Consider the following 16,333-nt stretch of genomic DNA (forward strand, 5'->3'; position numbering starts at 1 on the left):
CCGCCTCCCAACCTACCGCCGCCCTCGCCGCCGCCGCCCAGTACCCCGCCGCCCTCGCTGCCACCGCCCAGCCCGCCCCCGCCGAGCCCGCCTCCGCCCTCGCCTCCGCCCCCCGTGTCGCCCGCTCCGGTGTGCGACTGCGACACTCCGGTGGTCAGCGGCGCAGAGGCAGACCACTCGAGCCGCATGGGCGTCTACGCCGCCACCGGCATGCAGACGCCAGACGGGCGGTCGGTCTACCAGCATGCCGGCGGCGCCTACCTCTACTTCGTTGACGCCGCCATCAACTTCCCGTCGTGCCCCACGTGCATGTCGAGCTGGGCCATCGGCACGGACTACACCGATGCGTCCCTGCAGCCCGACTTGTTCAGCGTCAGCAGCGCCCCCTGCCCGACGGGTGCGATGGATTGGCTGGCGAGGACAGGATCGGGCTACGCCGTGCTCGGTACACTTGCATGCCCGTCACCGCCGCCGTCGCCGCTGTCACCATCGTTGCCGCCTTTGTTCATGTTGCCACCGTTGCTGCCACCGTCCACGCCGTGCGCCCCGACCCCGATGCAGCTCACGCGCCCTGCCTTTGCTGGAGACACGCATATCTCTGTTAGCCACCACCGATGCGGTCTTGACGTGGGCGACACGTTCATCCTCGGGAGCGAAATCCTGGCTGTCACCGCCCTTGGCGGTTACGGCCTTCGCCGTTCGCTCTCGGCCATGGCCCCGCGCTCGCTCTCCGAGTGGGACGTCACCGTGTCCTTCACCCCGGCATTGACGAGCAGCTATCTGGCCGGCCTCGCGGAGTCTTTGACGCCGCTTGCGCCGCCGCCGATGGTTGGATTGGGCTCGCCGCCAGCGATTTCGCCACCGGCGCTGGCGCCTCCTACACCCTGGTCACCGCTGGGGGATGTTCTCACCCCCTTGGGCATCGGAGTTACCACGAGCGGAGCCATTCCAGTCTGGCAGCTCGCTCTAGCCATCTGCTTGCCCACCGCGATCCTCTGCGCTGCGCTGCTGCTCGCTCGCAGGTTGCGGGTGTGCTCGTGGCGACGCAAGACGCCACCGACCGCCAGCTCAGCTCCGATGGTTGGCTTTATCACACACAGTTCCAGGGCAAGCTCTCGTTTCGCGGGCGGAGTTGGTGTCGACGACGAAGACTATGAGCACCTGTCTATCGTCAGTAACGAGTACGCCAGAGAGGGCGACGTTTCGACAGCCTCGGTGAAACCGAGAATCGGCCGCGTCGCACTTGTGCGGAGCGGCGGGGCGGTTAGGCAGGCTGCCGTCGCAGACAGAGACTCTGGGGGCATGATCAGTCGTATCTAGGTGTGGTGCCTGTGAGTTCTTTTTTGCGTCACTGCCTGAATTCCTTTTTTTGCCTTAGCAGGGTTCGTTGGGCTCCTAGCCGGATCCGTCTGTGTAGGTACGATGGGCTTGTTTGGCCCAAAGGGCCCGGCAACAGGTTACGCATCAGGGCAAAGAAAAAACAAATAGACCCACCTCTAGACCAGCTAGGATCTATCCCTTCGGGTTTGTCGCTTTGTGGCAAATTCTATGCTCCGGCGAGCCCTTGGTCTTACGACCGTCGGCGTCGGCGGAGGGGCAGCGCTCGCGTACCAGTGGGCGAAGGAGGCGCTTGGGGAGGATGGGTTGGAACGGTTGATCAAATACGACCGCGTCGCCATCCCCGCCATCGTGCAGTACAAGTGGGTGGAAGCGCGGTGCGGAAAGTTGTCTCGTCTGGCCCCGCTGCTCTTCCCGCCCGTGAGCGAGGAGGAGGAGACGGCGCGCTTCGCCGTGCTGCACGAGAGGTGGGCACAGCCACTCTTTGACATCTTCATGGCGCGGACGCCGCCCGCGCTCAATCCCCGCTCCACTGCCGGCACCACTGTGGCCGATCCCACTCCGCGCACGGCAGGAGTTGGGCGGCTTTTACTACAAGAGCGGCCAAAAGATCGCCGCAAACACGTCGGGCGTGATGCCCAAGTTGTACATCGACCTGTTTCAGCCGTTCCTCGACCGGATCCCTCCTCGCCCGTTTGCCGAGATCCGAGGCGCCACACCTCCCGCCTCCCGACGCACCGCCGCACGGCTGCCGCACCGCTGCCGCCTGTTGCAGCGCCGGTTGTGTCCCTCAGCCGCGACCCTCGCTAATCTCCCTCTCTCGCCGCCCGCAGCCGTCGTCGAGGAGGAGCTGGGCGTGCCGCTGGGCGAGGTCTTCTCCGAGTTCGAGGAGGCGCCGCTCGGCTGCGCCTCCATCGGCCAGACGCACCGCGCGGTGCTGCGCGCGAGCGGCGAGCGTGTCGTCGTCAAGGCGTGCAGAGACACTTGATACACACTTCGGCTCCTCCCACACTTCCCCGACGCTTCCTAGACACTTCCTAGACTTCGGCGAGCGCGGCGTCGTTCAGGCTCCGAGTTTTCAGCTCAGTGCGCAGCTCGAGGAGGGCCTGCGGGCAACAGGCGCACTTCCGTGGACTCAGGTCCAGAACCCAAAGGCCGAGCAAACCTTCCGCGGCGACGTCTTTGCGCTCAAGACCGTCGTGGACGCCTTCGCGCCGCAAGCCTCGCCCGCCTTCGACGAGATCCAGAAGCAGTTCGCGACCGAGTTTGACTACCGCGGCGAGTGCGCCAACGCCGTCGAGGTGCGAGCCAACCTCGTCCGGAGCGGCCGCTTCCCGAACGTGCTGGTGCCGCGCATGCACGCGGCGCTCTGCACGCGGAGGCACGGCTCGCGCAGCGTGTCCTCCCTCTCTCGGTCTGGGCTCAGCACTCGGGAGGCACGGGTGAGTTAGGCTGCTCGTGATGGAGGAGATCTTCCCGTGCGTACCGCTGCACCACGCGCTCGACGCGCAGGCGGCCCTCGTCGCACGGCAGCGCGGCGCCGGCCCGCGAGGCGCGGCGAGAGGCGCGGCGCCGGCCCGGCTGCACCTCGGCGGCACCTCGGTCCCGTAGGCGTCACGAAGGAGGAGTTCCTGGCCGCGGAGAAGGCGCGCGTCGAGGCAGAGTCCCGCGAGGCCGCTTCGCGAGGCCGCCTCGTCCGGCAGCTCTCGCACAACACGTACGAGCGCTACATTGCGCTGCAGCGGGTGCGCGCCGCTTGCTGGCGCGGCGCGGCGCGGCTGTACAACTGGACGATCGGCGTGCTCACGCTCGGCGCGTCGCGATACGACCTCGCCGCCCTCTCCGCAGAGGCGCTCATCCCGATCAACGCGGCGTCGCTGGTGGACGAGCTCCTCTCCGTCACTGCGCACCAGGCGCGCCGCTGCGGAGGGCGGCGTGCCGAGCGGAGGGGCGGAGGCGAGGCGGCGCCTCCACTCGCGGCTGTGAGCAGGTGCTCATCGACGGCTGCTTCAACGCCGACCCGCACCCGGGCAACATCCTCTACGTGGACTCGGTCCACCCGCCAAAGCTGGGGCTGATTGACTATGGGCAGGTCCGCGGCGCACGCTCACACACACTACACGCGCACGCACACGCTGCTGACACACTCTCCGCTGATCCCGCGCGCCATGCCGCGCTCGCCTCAGGTGAAGCGGCTGACGGACCAGCAGCGGTATGACGTCGCCAAGGCGTACTTGCTCGTCGAGGCCGCGCTGCGAATCGACCCGAAGACGGACCCGCAGGCTGACCCGGCGGCGCACGCCAGGGCGAAGGCCGCCATCGCGCGCCACCAGTTCGAGACGCTCGGCGTCAAGACGGAGAAGCTCGACCCCGAGGTGGCGTACGAGCAGGCCACCCCGCCGCACCCTTTCCCAGCGTCGCTCTCCAAAGCCAGCTGCCCTTGCGGGACTGTGGCCCCCGCGCCTTCGCACTGCCGCGCGCGACCGCCCGGCCCTCGCCGCCGCCACCCCGCGCCACTCTGCCGCCGCAGGCTTGCGTCTACTTTGGGCGGATGGACGCGGCGTGGCTGTACCCGCTCAACGTGATACAATGGTCCGACTCGGTCGAGGCGCGCGATCCGCTCAAGGACATCTCCGCGTGCGAATACCTCGTCATGTGCGCGGCGGCGGCAAGGGGGGGGGGGGGGTAGCACTTTCAGGAGAACCGCCCTCGACTGTAGGCTCAACATGACGACGATGATGATTCGCGGGCTCGGCGAGATGCTGCAGCAGTACCGCAACCTTGCAGCCGTGTGGGCGCCGACGGCGCGCCGGGCGCTCTCCGAGCAGCCGGGCTTACTCGAGACGGTGGAGGCGGAGATCCGCTCGTGGCATGAACCGTGATTCTCAGCGTCGTGACCGTAATAGCTAATGGTACTGTGTACGAGTAATCTCAGTAGCTGAGGCCGAGACAAAAATCTAATAAGAAAATGACAGAGTAGGATATGACATGTGTATCGTGTTACCTTTCCACCACTTCTCCGTAGACGGCGTACGGGTACGCAAAAAAAGGCTCGCTAAAAACACACCGCAAAATTCTCTCGTGTGGCGGCCCGCGAAGAGACATGGGAAAGAATAGCCCCTTGCAGTGTGGGAGGTATTTTTCTTCCTGTTCCTAAGGCTGAGGCCTAGCGGTCTGCTGCGCAGAAGAGGTAAAAAGTCTGCGAGCTCTTACTATATCAAAACGTATATACGGCTGGGCTTTTTAGTTTCTCTGGTAGGTCGGGAACGAGATGATAGTAGGGAGTTGAAGAAAAGCAAAGAGGAGCCCTGCGCACGCACGACTCCGCAGGAGAAGCCCCTCTAGTATCTGTGTGGCATTAAGTCCATTTTAGTATTTAGACTATAATTTTTAGAGAGGGAGAGTGTGTGTACCTAGTCCTAGACACCGCCAGGTCGCATGAGCGATTTTATTTTCATGAAACGTAAGTAGGCGAGTGGGGACAAAACGGAGATCGCCTTTCATCAGCCACACGAGACAGCGTGACAGCGTGAGTGCGCGGTCTCCTTTCCCGCACCGAGTTTTACTTTTTCACAGCAGCGCGAAAAAGCGCAAACACGAGAAACGGACCTCCGTCTATCTCTCCGGACTACACTTACTCCGCGTCGTCCGTCTCATAGCTCCTTTGCACGTTCCCTCTCCTCGTCGTCAATGATGACCCCGTCGAGCGTCTACGCATGCACGCGTACGCCGGTCAGAGGGAGCGGGTGGGCGGCCGGTCTTGCGCGCGGCCGCAGGCTGGGCGCCGCACCTTGAGTCCAGGCAGTCGCTTCACGACCTGGATGCGCCAGTCGCCCGCCTCAGCGCAAGCGTCGCAGAGCGGGTTGCCCTTGAGCAGCAGGTCGCGCATGTTCGAGCAGGCGGCGAGGCGCTCCACCTCGGCCCAGGAGCTGATCTTGTTGTTGGACATGAAGAGCACCTCGAGGTGCGACAGCTTCTCCACCCCCGCGAGGGACCCGATCTGGTTGTACGAGATCCATAGCTGTAGAGGGCGGCAGGGAATGGTGAGAAGCTCACGCCACACGCTCCTAGCGTCGGGCTGTCCCCGTCCTGGTTCAAGCAAGAGCCAACGCGTAGTGCCAGCAGGCCAGTGTGAAGGCAGGAGACAGGCAGAGTAAAGGTGGAGAGAAAGAGCGATGGGCGAGGGGAGCAAAGGCGCGGCTACGGCCCACTGTGGGGCGCAGCTGGGCTAACCGCCGGTGCATATGGCTTCTGGTTCATGCCTCGGCTCATGCCTGCTTGAGCGTGTCAGCAACAGGGTCGAGACCGTTGATCGACTTGAGCGAGTTGCGGCCGAGTGAGAGGATCTCGAGGTTGTCGAGCCCGTTCAGATTCGCGATCTTGTCGATCGCGTTCGTCGAGAGCCTCAGGTGCTTGCACGATTTGAGCGTGCCAAGCGCTCCGTCCATCTTTGTGATGAGCGGCAGCTGCAGCGCGATCGGACAGAGGCGGACGTCCTCCGCCTCAGCGGCAACGACGCTTTGCGCAGTCTCCCACGCCTTGATGGCATCCTTGCACGACGTCATCGGCCAGCGCGGCTCCGGGTGCCGCGACGCGGCGCCCCCTCCCCCGAAGAGAGCGGTTGGCGGCGAAACGACGCGAACGAAACGGCGCTAAAAAACACTTCTTATTTTCTTTGAGCTAGCCTTCGATGTTATGAAAACAAACGCAAGGCGGACTACGTGCCTCCCCGTCTTTGTAGCCTGGCGTTTGTGCCCCGTTTGTGCCGCGTCCCGTGCCCCCGAGTTCATTTTATAATAAAGGACATGCATATCGCTCTCGGGCCCACAGACATCCGCACACCCGCCCCCCCCCCGCGCGCCCCACTCCGGCCGGGATTTGTTTTCTGCTCTCAAAGGTAGCATAAAAGAAATCGCCAGCGCGGCCGTTGCTCCAGCCCGTCCTCCCGTGGCTGTGCGAACATCGTCCTCCCACCTGTGGAGGATTTTGAGCCCGCCGACATCCTCGAGGCGCGCCGTCTTTGGCTGCAGCTCGATTGTATGCTCACGTGGTCGCAGCAGCTCGGCGGCCGGCCGGCGGAGCTGGAGAAGCTCCCGTCAGACCACTACCTGCCGGAGCGCTACCCGCAGATCTGGAAGCGTGCGTGCGACGCAGCCATCTCACAGGCTGTGTTGATCAATCTCACGGCGCGGCAGCGGGAGCTGCCTTCGTGCTCCTCCGCCAAGAGACGAGCTGGTCTGGGAAGGATGACGGTTGGGCAGCACATACACGGTCTCTCTGGCGCCGCCTTTAGCTCCAGGGCGGTGTGCGCTCTGGAGGCGCCTCGCGGCCGCCCTGGCCGGGTGTGGCAGTGGCTGCGAGGCGCCCCTTGCGCCGCTGACGGCTGGCTCTGCCTCTTCCGCCCGTTTGACGAGCCTCCAGCGCCAAGCGCGCCGGCCGACCACTGCTCGAATCGATGGGCCGGGGCGTCATGGCCGCCGCTGCCGCCGCTGCCGCCGCCGGCCGACATGTGGTCTCGCAAGGCGTCCCAAACCAGCGCTTCCCCGCGCTGGGACCGCTTCCTCTGGCTCGCCGCCTACACGCAGCTCATCTCGCGCCCGTCAGAGGCGACGCTCGCTTGGGCGGCGGAGCGGCGGCGGGAGCTGCGGCCGCATCTCGCGGGCCCGTGCGCGCGCTTCCCGGCCGTGTCGTTGCAGGCGCGGCGCGGAGACAAGTGCAACAGCGCGAACGCGCGGATGCGGCCGCAGCACTCCTTCTCGTGCGGAGGCCTCGCGGCGTACTTGCCCGCGCTGCGGGCCATCCGGCACGCCTACGGCTCGCGCGCCGTAGATGGCATTTCCGTCACACACACCTCCCCGCCCTCACTCTGCGCTCTGTGCCGCCAGGCTCCTGCGCGCTGCGCGTCGCCACGGATGGCCGGTCGCTCATCGAGGAGCTCGAGAGCGGCGCGCCGAGATCTAGCCGAGATCTAGCCGAGATCTAGCCGGGATGTAGCCGAGATCTAGCCGAGATCTAGCCGAGATCTAGCCGGGATGTAGCCGAGAACTAGCCGGGGCGGCGCGGGCTCGAGAGTGATGCGCGCCGCCCGAGAGCGAGAGCGCGAGGCGCCGCTGCGCCGCGTGGGGGCCTGTGAGGCCGCCCTCTTCCCACGCGGGACACGCTGTGAGCAGGGGCGCTGCCTGAGCTGGAGGGGTGGCACGTGCTCTACCACGCCTTCAACCGCACCGCGCACGAGGCGCAGCGCTGCGAGCCGATGCCCGTCTGCCAGTGGATCGAGTACCGCCGCGAGAAGCTCGGCATCGACACGGCGGGCATGGGCTTCTCCCTCGCCGCCGACCTGCACCTGCTGGCGGGCGGCGGCGTCTTCGTCGGCCAGTTCGACTCAGAGACGGGGCGGATCGCCTACCTGCGCATGGCCGCGCGCCTCGGCCTCGCCCCTCCCTTCTGGCACTACCAGTCGACAAAGGAGCGCGCCCGCGCCTGGCACCCGTTTACGCGGCGGCCGCGCATGTGGGCGGAGGTCTAGCGAGACCTCTCAGAGTCTCAGGATACTGCAAAGGGGGTGCATACGGGGGGTATTAGTAGAGCCGTACGATGGGAACGCGTGCATATCCTGACGAGTACATTACTACAGTAGAGTGTCGTGTGCCGTATGTGTGAGAGGGGGAGCGCACAGTGGAAAGTCAAAGCTCTCGGTGTTTTGTTTAGGGCGGGCGCACCGCCGCGGGGGAGAAAGGAGGCGGTGTGGCGTGTGCGCCGGGGGCCGACACCGCGGTGGACACGGACCGAGAGACAGTGCGAAAAAAAACGCGCTCATGCGAGACCGAGAGACACACCCCCTATGGCCCCCGCGTGCGGTAGCGCGGGGAACTTACAATACACAAATAGATGGGCAATGCCTTGTGCTTCAGCCCGCCTGCTTGCGCTTGCGGCTGCCGGCTCCGCCTCCGCCGGCTCCTCCCCCCTTGGACGCCGCCTGCTTTGACGCCTGCTCGGCTAGCCGCGCCTTGCGCTGCTCGGCCAGCCGCGCCTCTCGCCGCTCCCCCACCTTGCTGATGTGCTCCGCGTGCTTCTCGCCGTACTCCTCGAGGAGGGCGCACAGTGTCGAGAGGCTGTCGCTGCCCGTCGCGCCGCCCTGCCGCTGCCTCCACTGCTCGAGGCTCTGGCGCCCATTCCACAGCGTGTAGGCGACGGTCGTCGCGTTGCCAGCCTTTTGCAGCATCTGCGTGAAACCCGCCCACGCGTCGTCCGGCACGCCGGCCGGCCGCGCGGCAGCGACCTCGTGCGCCAGCCGGCGCACCTCCTCCTCCACCTCGACCGCCCGCTGCGTCAGCACCTTTTGGTACTCCGGGTCCGTCCGCCTGCGGCCCGCCTACGCGGAAGACTCGGGAGACGCTGTAGGGGAAGGCTCCAGCTCCTCTCCGGGTGGTCCGCCGCGCCTCGGCGTCGACGGCCCCCTGCAGCCGCTGCAGCGCGGCCGTCGCCTTCTCGTGGCCCTTGACGTGCCGGTGCTTGTTCTGCAGCGTCTCCAGCAAAGCGCGCGTCTCCCCCCGCAGCAGGTGCGCCGCGTAGTCCTGCTCCGGCTCCTGCTTCCCGTGCGGCTTGAGCCACGCTTTGGCCGGCACACTACTTGGGCGCGCCTTGACGGCCTCGCGGCCGAGCTCGCAGAGACGCCTCTCCGTCTCCTCCGTCGCAGCCACCGCGCCGCGCCGACCCGCGGCCCGCTTCTCCTCGGCCTCCTCCCGTGCTCGTGCCTCCTCCCTCGCGCGTGACTCGGCGGCGGTGAGCGGCGCTCGCTTGCCGTTGCCGCCTCCAGCCGTCGCCAGCCCGGGAAGACTGCGTAGCTCGAAGCGGGCGAGTGCGGCGCTGTCGGGCCGCCCGGGAGGCAGCCGCATGTCTCTCGGCGGAAGCCGCCGCAGCAGCGGGCCCAGCCGCGAGCCGGGGCTGAGCGGCAGCGGCTCGCCGTCGCCCTGGACCTCGCGCAGCCATGCCTCCCACGGCCGCGGCGCTGGGGCGCGCAGGTAGCCGGGCAGCGCCTCGGTGGACATGTATCGGTATTGCGCGACGGAAAAACGAGGTTTGCCCTGGACTCCGATTTACGCCCCGGCGGGGATGCATTTGCGGGTTTCCCCGTGCCGCGAGACTTGGGCATGTATCTCCCGCGATGTGTCGCGGACAAACCCAAGTAGACGCCCCTTGGGCGGGATCGCGTCTTACTTACACAAGAGGAACTATAACACTCGCTAGTCATGTACAATCATGAGAACTGGGTCCAGGCTCCATAGTGAGGTGGTCTCCCAGTCTAGCGCACCTCGCGCCCGGCGGGCGGCGACCTGTCCGTCCACCGACCCCTCCGCCCGCGCGTGCCACCGCCGCCTCCACCGCCGAGTCGAAGAGCCGTCGTAGACCCGTCGTCCGTCCACCGTGTGGTACGCCGCGAAGCGGCCCGACGCCCAGGGAAGTCGGCGGCCGCGCGAGCCCGACGCCTGCTCCTGCTTGCGCACGCCTGCGTAGCCGGTGCTGCTGCGACTCGAGAGGTGCAGCCGCCAGCCCTGCGCCTCTGTCACCACCGCCGGCGCCTCCCCCGCGGGGCCCATGTGGGATGGACCTGCGAAAGCGCGGGGAAGGGAGAGTGCATTCAGAAGGCAGAACCTGAGCACAAGTGGGGGGCTTGCTCGCGAGCCTTGACTTGCATCGACTTGATTACAACGCGGAGCCATCGCGGGTAGCCAGAGGCGGCGGACCGAGCAGCATGGGCGGCGTGTCATTCTGCAGTCGATCGCCGCCGAGCGGCATAGCGGCGCCGTCGCGGGTAACCAAAGGCGGCGGGACGGCGGGAGAGGGCGGTGGTGCGGGCGGTGATGCTGATGATATGTGGCCATTGGCCGCCGCCGCGTCCTCTTTGCGAGCGCTCTCGGCTTCCGTCCCTTTTTACGCTTATCCCCCCCCCTCGTAAGTGGCACGAGCTTTCGGCGGACCAGGCCAGGGCTTCTCGTCAGTCTACTTGGGTTTGTTAGTGTCCCGTATTGCTGTTCACAGCTAGGGAGCGAAGTGGCAGTAGCCAGCCTCAAGCATCGATGGGATAATAAGATGAGATTACCAGACGAGAACGGGGGGAAGGACAGGCGGGCGACATTTGACGACGTCGGGGATCACAATGTGACGACCAAAACGATCCTGGGGGCCAGGGTGAGACAACAGGTCGGGGTGCCACATGGGGCACACCACAGGCGTATTCTAGAGGGGGAAAAGAAACGGGGAATGAGGGGCCCCGCCACGAGAAGTGCGTTCTGGGGATGCAGAGCGTGCAAAGCGGCTAGGGATGAGGTCGCAAAAGAGGCGCGCGAGGCAAGGAGGAGACGCGGGGAACTGAAAGACTGGGACGACTGGAAACAAGAAGACAGTGAGCCACCACAGGCGTCGTTGGCGCACATACTGAGCGGCAGCTGCGCTGGAAATAAGGAAGAGGCGCGTCACTTCATGCGGAAGCTCGACAAACACACAGCGAGGGCGACAGCAAGAGTTGAACGGGAGGCGCCGGACTCAAAAGACACCGCCACATTCCTGAGACGAGCGAGGGCAGCCTCCTTAAAGGCGAAAGGGTCTAGATTTGGGGCGCTCGCCGAAGAAGAGTACGACAAAATAGCGCCCGTGATTGCCTGCACGCTACCCGCACTCACGGACTCCATAACCGAAAGAAAGAGAAGGGAGCTCGCGGGAGAGGTGACGAGTGAACTACAGGTAGTGGGGAAGGCAGCCTCGATTGCCATACAGACATGGGTGCGAAACAACGACAAGACCAAGGCACGGGCAGAGGAACGAGAGAAGAATATAGGGTGGATAAAGCGCCTGTTCACGGCATGGAGGGTGAGCCACACCGAACGTACCGAGCGAAGAGCCAAGCGGAAGGAGGACGGGGAAGATGACTCCGAGGAGGACGAACCAGTGGAAATCCAGTTGTCAGATGTCACGATGCATCCGAAGGGAACCCCAGCGCCGGCATCATCCGTAGAGGCACGAGTGTTCGAAGAGAGAGTGGACCTGAGCAACAACATGACCTGTAGGCAAATGATCGGAGTGGGAGTCAGAAATGTGGTCCTTGCGCGAGGGGAGCTCGATAGACTCGAGGGGCCAGGATACGCCGCGAGGAGGACGGAGTTGCGCCGACAGGCGAAAGAAGCCGCGAGAACAAGGGACCGGCAGGTGGCGGCGTCGCAGGACGAGGCAGAAGAGAACAACGCGTCAGAGGAGGAAGTGACAAGGGAGAGAACGATGAGGGTGGGACGACCGCGAGGTGGCATGAAGGTTGCAGCGAGAATCGGCGAGAGACTGCGAAGAGAGATAGGAAGAGGCAGACTCCCTAGGGTGGGCGACGGATAGCGCACCACACACCTCTCCTTAAAATCCCTGTGTGGTGGCGGCGTGCCGTCCTCCCATCCCTCCCTTGGGTTGTCTGTTTTCTTTCTTTCTTAGGGACGGCCTCTGCGGCAAAGTCAAACCACCCCACCTACCACCTACCTACCGCAGCAAACCTTCGGCTCCCGCTCAGAGGCTCGCCGCGCCCGTGCGGCGCGCCGAGGCGGCGCCGAGGCCGGCGCCTTGCACCCGGCCCGCGGCCGGCACCGCCTCGCCCCACAACTGACCGCCCTGCGGCCCCTGCGCAGGCGTACCACAGGCGTCGCTCCTCGATGATCGCTTTGCGGTGCTCCGTGATCTCGTCACCGCGCTTGCCGAGGAACTCGCTCTGGATCCACTTTTCCACGGCATACTGTGGGATGCCGCCGAAGAGCTTGGCCTGCACGAAGTGCACCATCTGCTCTTTCGACCAGTCGCGCTCTGTGCCCTCACAGCGCTTGACCTCCTCCACGATGTTGTGGAAGAACATCGGGTTGCTCGAGTCGCGCAGCTTGGACCACTGCATCGAGGCGCCGACGGCCAGCGCGAAGACTTCGCGCTCGTTCGGCAGCGTGTGCTTCGACTTGCGTGCGCCAGAGGCTGAGAAGAGCGAGTGCATGCTCCGCTGATTCCGCTTTTGCTTGCCGCCAACTGCTTGCCGCCCACGAAGAAAGAACTCGCACGCCAAATGGGACGTGATGAGCGCGGCGCGCGAAGGTACTTCACAACTTTGTCTTTGACGTACAACACATGACATGTCCATGTACATGTACAGCTGTAGAGCGTGCGGCCGACGTGTCCCGCTGATCCCCGAGGTCCCCACCCATCCCCACCCATCCCCACCCATCCCCACCCATCCCCACCCATCCCCACCCATCCCCACCCATCCCCACCCATCCCCACCCATCCCCACCCATCCCCACCCATCCCCAGCTCGCTCGATCACACCACCCCAAGAGCCCTTGGGGAAATCCGTTTGCCATACGCTCCGAGCGGCATGCGTGTGATGACGAACATCCGTTGTGCCCTTGTTTGTTCTTCTGGTGCCTTGGAGTGCTTGGGGGGGGGCGACAGGGAGGATGTGGCCCTGAGTTATGTGTACGCCTACTCAGGGTGTGAGATCTTTCTTCAGGGTGTGTGGCAGCCAGCTGGCTGTGAGCTGTGTGTCTTGTGAGCCTGTTTGTGTCTGTGTGTCGCTCGTGCGTGTCGTCATCATCTGTCTAGCGTCCACCGCTCCACCCATACCGCGTTGGTGTCCAGTCCGAGCCTGGCTGTTCTTCACCTTTCTACCTACCTACCAACCCTGTTCCGACCGTGTTCGAACGCTGCCGAACACGGTCAGAGCATGGGGGCTGATCACGAAAGGATCAAGGTCCGGAAATAGGACCGTCACCACGGGGCTCACCCTGTTCCGCCCCTGATCCGACCATGATCCGACCCATGATCAAAGTGATGACGGTCTGATCAAGGTCGGATCAATCAAGGTCGGAACAGGTCAGAATTTTACAACTAAACTCCCTCGCACAACACTGGGCACGGGACTTCCAAAAGAACTCCGGTCCGCCGGTCGGAACAGGTCAGAATTTTACAACTAAACTCCCTCGCACAACACTGGGCACGGGACTTCCAAAAGAACTCCGGTCCGCCGGCGGCGTGCCGTCCGCGCCACCGCGGCTGCGGGGTTGATAGAGCAGGCCGGCAGCGGCTCCTGATGTACCTCCACTTTTGGGTGGCGGTCGCGCGCTGCCGACGGCGCTCACCGGCGCTACGGCGCTCGCGGCGCGCTCGTGGCGTTCAGGGCGGCTCGCACACGCACACACACACACACACACACACACACATGCATGCATGCATGCATGCACAGACACACACAGCCCCTTCCCAAGGGGGGAGGACACGCGCAGGCCGCACCTCTAGTGTGAGGCCCGCATAGTATGTGGGAGACTCATGCCGCCGCCCCTGCCACCCCTGTGTCAGTGTGCCCGTGGTAGTGAGAGACTGCCGGTGAGCAGCCGGAGGCAGGTCGCTAGACTGAGATGAGACCGCCAGTAGTGGAGTTGGGATTCCACCGCGTCGTGCACCGCGCTGGTGACCCTTGTCAGGAGCAGGAGAGCCCCACCTGTGCCCCTGATCGTCCTTCCAAAATCCTGCTCGTGCAGGTGGGGTACAGGCTGTTTTCGGCATAAATTTCTTTCGTTTTGACGCGCGCTCACGCCTCTGCGCACCGCGCCTCGGCACCGGCTTTGCTGCCACCGTGTCGAGGACGCCCAGCCCTCGCATGGTTGAAGGTCCCATCAACTCATTCCATCGCCAAGTTGCTCGGCGGCCGCGCAATGCGGAGACCACCGAAAGCACCGCAGATGAGCCGTAAAACATGCCTGCACCTAGCTGCAGACGTGCCCACATTCTCCTCGGTGTCGTATCTGAGGCGGATTGACCTGGATTTTGACTCCACCGCCGCCACGGTGCATGGAAACCACCCTGGCGGCGCCCGTGGACGTCGAACGCTCATGCGCCGAGTCTTCTGTAGCCACAGCAGCAGCTACAGCGGCGCAGACTGGCGGCAGCCTGCACGGCAGTAGTCCAGTATGACTGTGGTGCGGTGCGGCGGTCGACAGCCGGCGGCATCAAATGCGGAGTGATCGCGGGCAATGCGGACTCCACCGTGACGCCACAGAGCCGCGGTGCGAGCCATGTGGCTCTATACACCGTCGCAAAACTGTCGCAGGACGAGCGGCGCCAGCTGGTAGCTGGGGCCGCAGGGCGGTCAGGCCAACACCGTATGCTAGTCGGAGTGGATTGTCTAGAGGTGTAGAGGTCGGTAGAGTGTCCGTTTGTGGCCTCCGGACGGGCTCTGGTCGGGAGCCCGCCGGGCCGGCTGAGGCTGTGTGTCCGTCCACTATGGACCCAGTGGTGGCTTAGAAGTGCTCTCTGGGAAGTACACATCCTATATAACACCTGCGGACCGGAAGGTACCGCCGTGGCGCCGCGAGGGGCCGTTTAACCGCCCTCTAGTACGTAGTAGAGAGGCGGATAGTGTCGCTGTTTTCGAAAGGCGCTGACAGCCCGGCGCGTACCGCGCGACGCCCGGGCTACCCAGGGACCAGTGAAAGGCCTATACCAACCCTTCAAAATAACCTACTAACTTTGGTACACTCTCACTTTGATATTTCCCGCGGTGCACACTCAAAGTCCGGAAATCTAGCAGACGCGCGCGTTTTGGCCGGCTACCCCATCGGGTCGCACGGAGACGCGGGTAGGCCGCCGCAAGCCGCCTCCGGGTGCAGGGGCCCGGCGCGGTGGGCGGGGGCAACGGCCCGGCAGCTGGCCGCGCCTCTCCGCCCCGCCCGTCGCCGCTGCACCCCTTGCCGCAGCCCTCGTCGCTGCAGCGACGACAGCCGCGGCACGAGGTCAGAACGCGGCCTCGGAGAGCCCGAGCGAAGGCGCCGACGGTGGCAGCCGTGGTAGTGGTTGATGGTAGAAGGCTCCTGAGCCGTCGGGCACCACGCTCGACGTCGCCGAGCAGCCGCACCCGGCGCGAGCGCCTGCGCGTCGGCGGGTGCCACCGAAGGCGGGTGGGCAGCGCCGGGCGGGGCGGCGGAGCTTCTCGAGGCACGCACGTGCCCCGCGGGGCGCCGAGGCAGACACTCCGCCCGCGCTGACGACATGGCAGCATAGGGCTTCCTATCCTTGCTCAGAGTCTTCTTCCTCTGCAGGGGCGGGCCGCGGCCGCCCATGCTGTGCACCATCAGGCCCAAATTGTCATGGGTGGACGTCATCTGCTGGCGAAGCGACCGGTTGTCCAGTGTCGAGATGGGGTTGCCGAGATAACCCGCACGGGCTTCGCCTCGAGAGTCGCGGGCTACACGATTCGTCGGGCCGCCAGGGGGTTCGGCAAAATCCAACTTGAAAGGACTTCCTAGACTGAGCTACGATGCATCAGTGTACCAGCGCCGTGTGCATGCCGCGCATCATTAGGGCGTTGCGGGGCGTCTACCCATGACATTCGCGCGTCAAGATGAAGGCGCGTGAAGACGAAAACTGTAAGAGATAAGGCGTCCCGGTGTGACGTGTTCCACACCCCTCACCCGTGTGCGTGTCTCTCTCGGACGGAGAGAGGAGCCACCCTCCCTTCCTCCTGTGTCCGTGTCTGTCCCGCGCACATTGTCATGGAAGGTGGAGCGCGCACATGTAGCGAAGTCATTCTTAGTCCTTCACTGTTTACGATTTCCGACATGGTTCCTTCGCGTGAGATCATCGACGACACTGCGGTCGTCAACGACGGCACGGCGGCCGTCAACCAGCGCACGACGAGCTACTGCGAGCCCGTCGTGGAGTCCACCGTCCGCTCGATACGGTCGGTGAACACCAAGGATGTCTCGGACGGCAAAGCGACGCCAACCGAGGACATCAAGGTGACTGGCAAGGCTGGAGACCTTGCACTCGGCACTGAGGCCGGCAATGAGACTGAGACCAACGGCACTGAGGCCAGCACTGAGACCAAGCTCAAGGGCGACTCCATCAACTCGATGACCGACGCCAACATCACCAGCATCGTCGGAGGTGACGGAGCTGGTTTCCAAGATTCATCTGACCTGGC

General features: G+C 64.8%; 4 protein-coding genes across 4 annotated transcripts; 2 read left to right on the top strand and 2 right to left on the bottom strand.

The window, feature by feature from the left end:
• The first annotated feature begins 2,669 nt into the window (after positions 1 to 2,669).
• EMIHUDRAFT_439751 (hypothetical protein) lies at positions 2,670 to 4,300 on the top strand. The gene is made up of 7 exons (XM_005792522.1): positions 2,670 to 2,719; positions 2,790 to 2,875; positions 2,950 to 3,251; positions 3,329 to 3,430; positions 3,525 to 3,728; positions 3,869 to 3,993; positions 4,058 to 4,300. The coding sequence occupies exons 1-7, from the start codon at positions 2,694 to 2,696 to the stop codon at positions 4,218 to 4,220; spliced, it is 1,008 nt and encodes a 335-aa protein (XP_005792579.1). The 5' UTR covers positions 2,670 to 2,693; the 3' UTR covers positions 4,221 to 4,300.
• Positions 4,301 to 4,991: 691 nt separating this feature from the next.
• Positions 4,992 to 5,903, bottom strand: DNAL1 (flagellar dynein light chain 1; the record flags this gene model as incomplete). Its single annotated transcript, XM_005792523.1, has 3 exons — positions 4,992 to 5,048; positions 5,129 to 5,389; positions 5,634 to 5,903. 3 exons carry the CDS (start codon positions 5,901 to 5,903, stop codon positions 4,992 to 4,994), a joined length of 588 nt encoding a protein of 195 aa, XP_005792580.1.
• Positions 5,904 to 6,377: 474 nt separating this feature from the next.
• On the top strand, positions 6,378 to 7,864 carry EMIHUDRAFT_223017 (hypothetical protein; the record flags this gene model as incomplete). The annotated part of the gene is made up of 4 exons (XM_005792524.1): positions 6,378 to 6,680; positions 6,861 to 7,163; positions 7,224 to 7,257; positions 7,509 to 7,864. The coding sequence occupies 4 exons, from the start codon at positions 6,378 to 6,380 to the stop codon at positions 7,862 to 7,864; spliced, it is 996 nt and encodes a 331-aa protein (XP_005792581.1).
• A 1,714-nt stretch (positions 7,865 to 9,578) lies between these two features.
• EMIHUDRAFT_361159 (hypothetical protein) lies at positions 9,579 to 10,207 on the bottom strand (the record flags this gene model as incomplete). Its single annotated transcript, XM_005792525.1, has 2 exons — positions 10,022 to 10,207; positions 9,579 to 9,946 (listed from the first exon to the last, which is right to left on the bottom strand). The coding sequence occupies exon 2, from the start codon at positions 9,933 to 9,935 to the stop codon at positions 9,582 to 9,584; it is 354 nt and encodes a 117-aa protein (XP_005792582.1). The 5' UTR covers positions 9,936 to 9,946; positions 10,022 to 10,207.
• Positions 10,208 to 16,333: the final 6,126 nt, after the last annotated feature.

This window comes from Emiliania huxleyi (genome assembly GCF_000372725.1).
Source record: "Emiliania huxleyi CCMP1516 unplaced genomic scaffold EMIHUscaffold_107, whole genome shotgun sequence".
NCBI lineage: Eukaryota > Haptophyta > Isochrysidales > Noelaerhabdaceae > Emiliania > Emiliania huxleyi.

Excerpts from the sequence above, each read along its gene's own strand:
- EMIHUDRAFT_439751 (XM_005792522.1), top strand. The coding sequence starts at position 2,694 with ATGCACGCGGCGCTCTGCACGCGGAG. Across the intron at positions 3,252-3,328 it reads TCTCCGTCACTGCGCACCAG|GTGCTCATCGACGGCTGCTT; the intron begins GCGCGCCGCTGC and ends GGCTGTGAGCAG. Across the intron at positions 3,431-3,524 it reads GGCTGATTGACTATGGGCAG|GTGAAGCGGCTGACGGACCA; the intron begins GTCCGCGGCGCA and ends CGCTCGCCTCAG.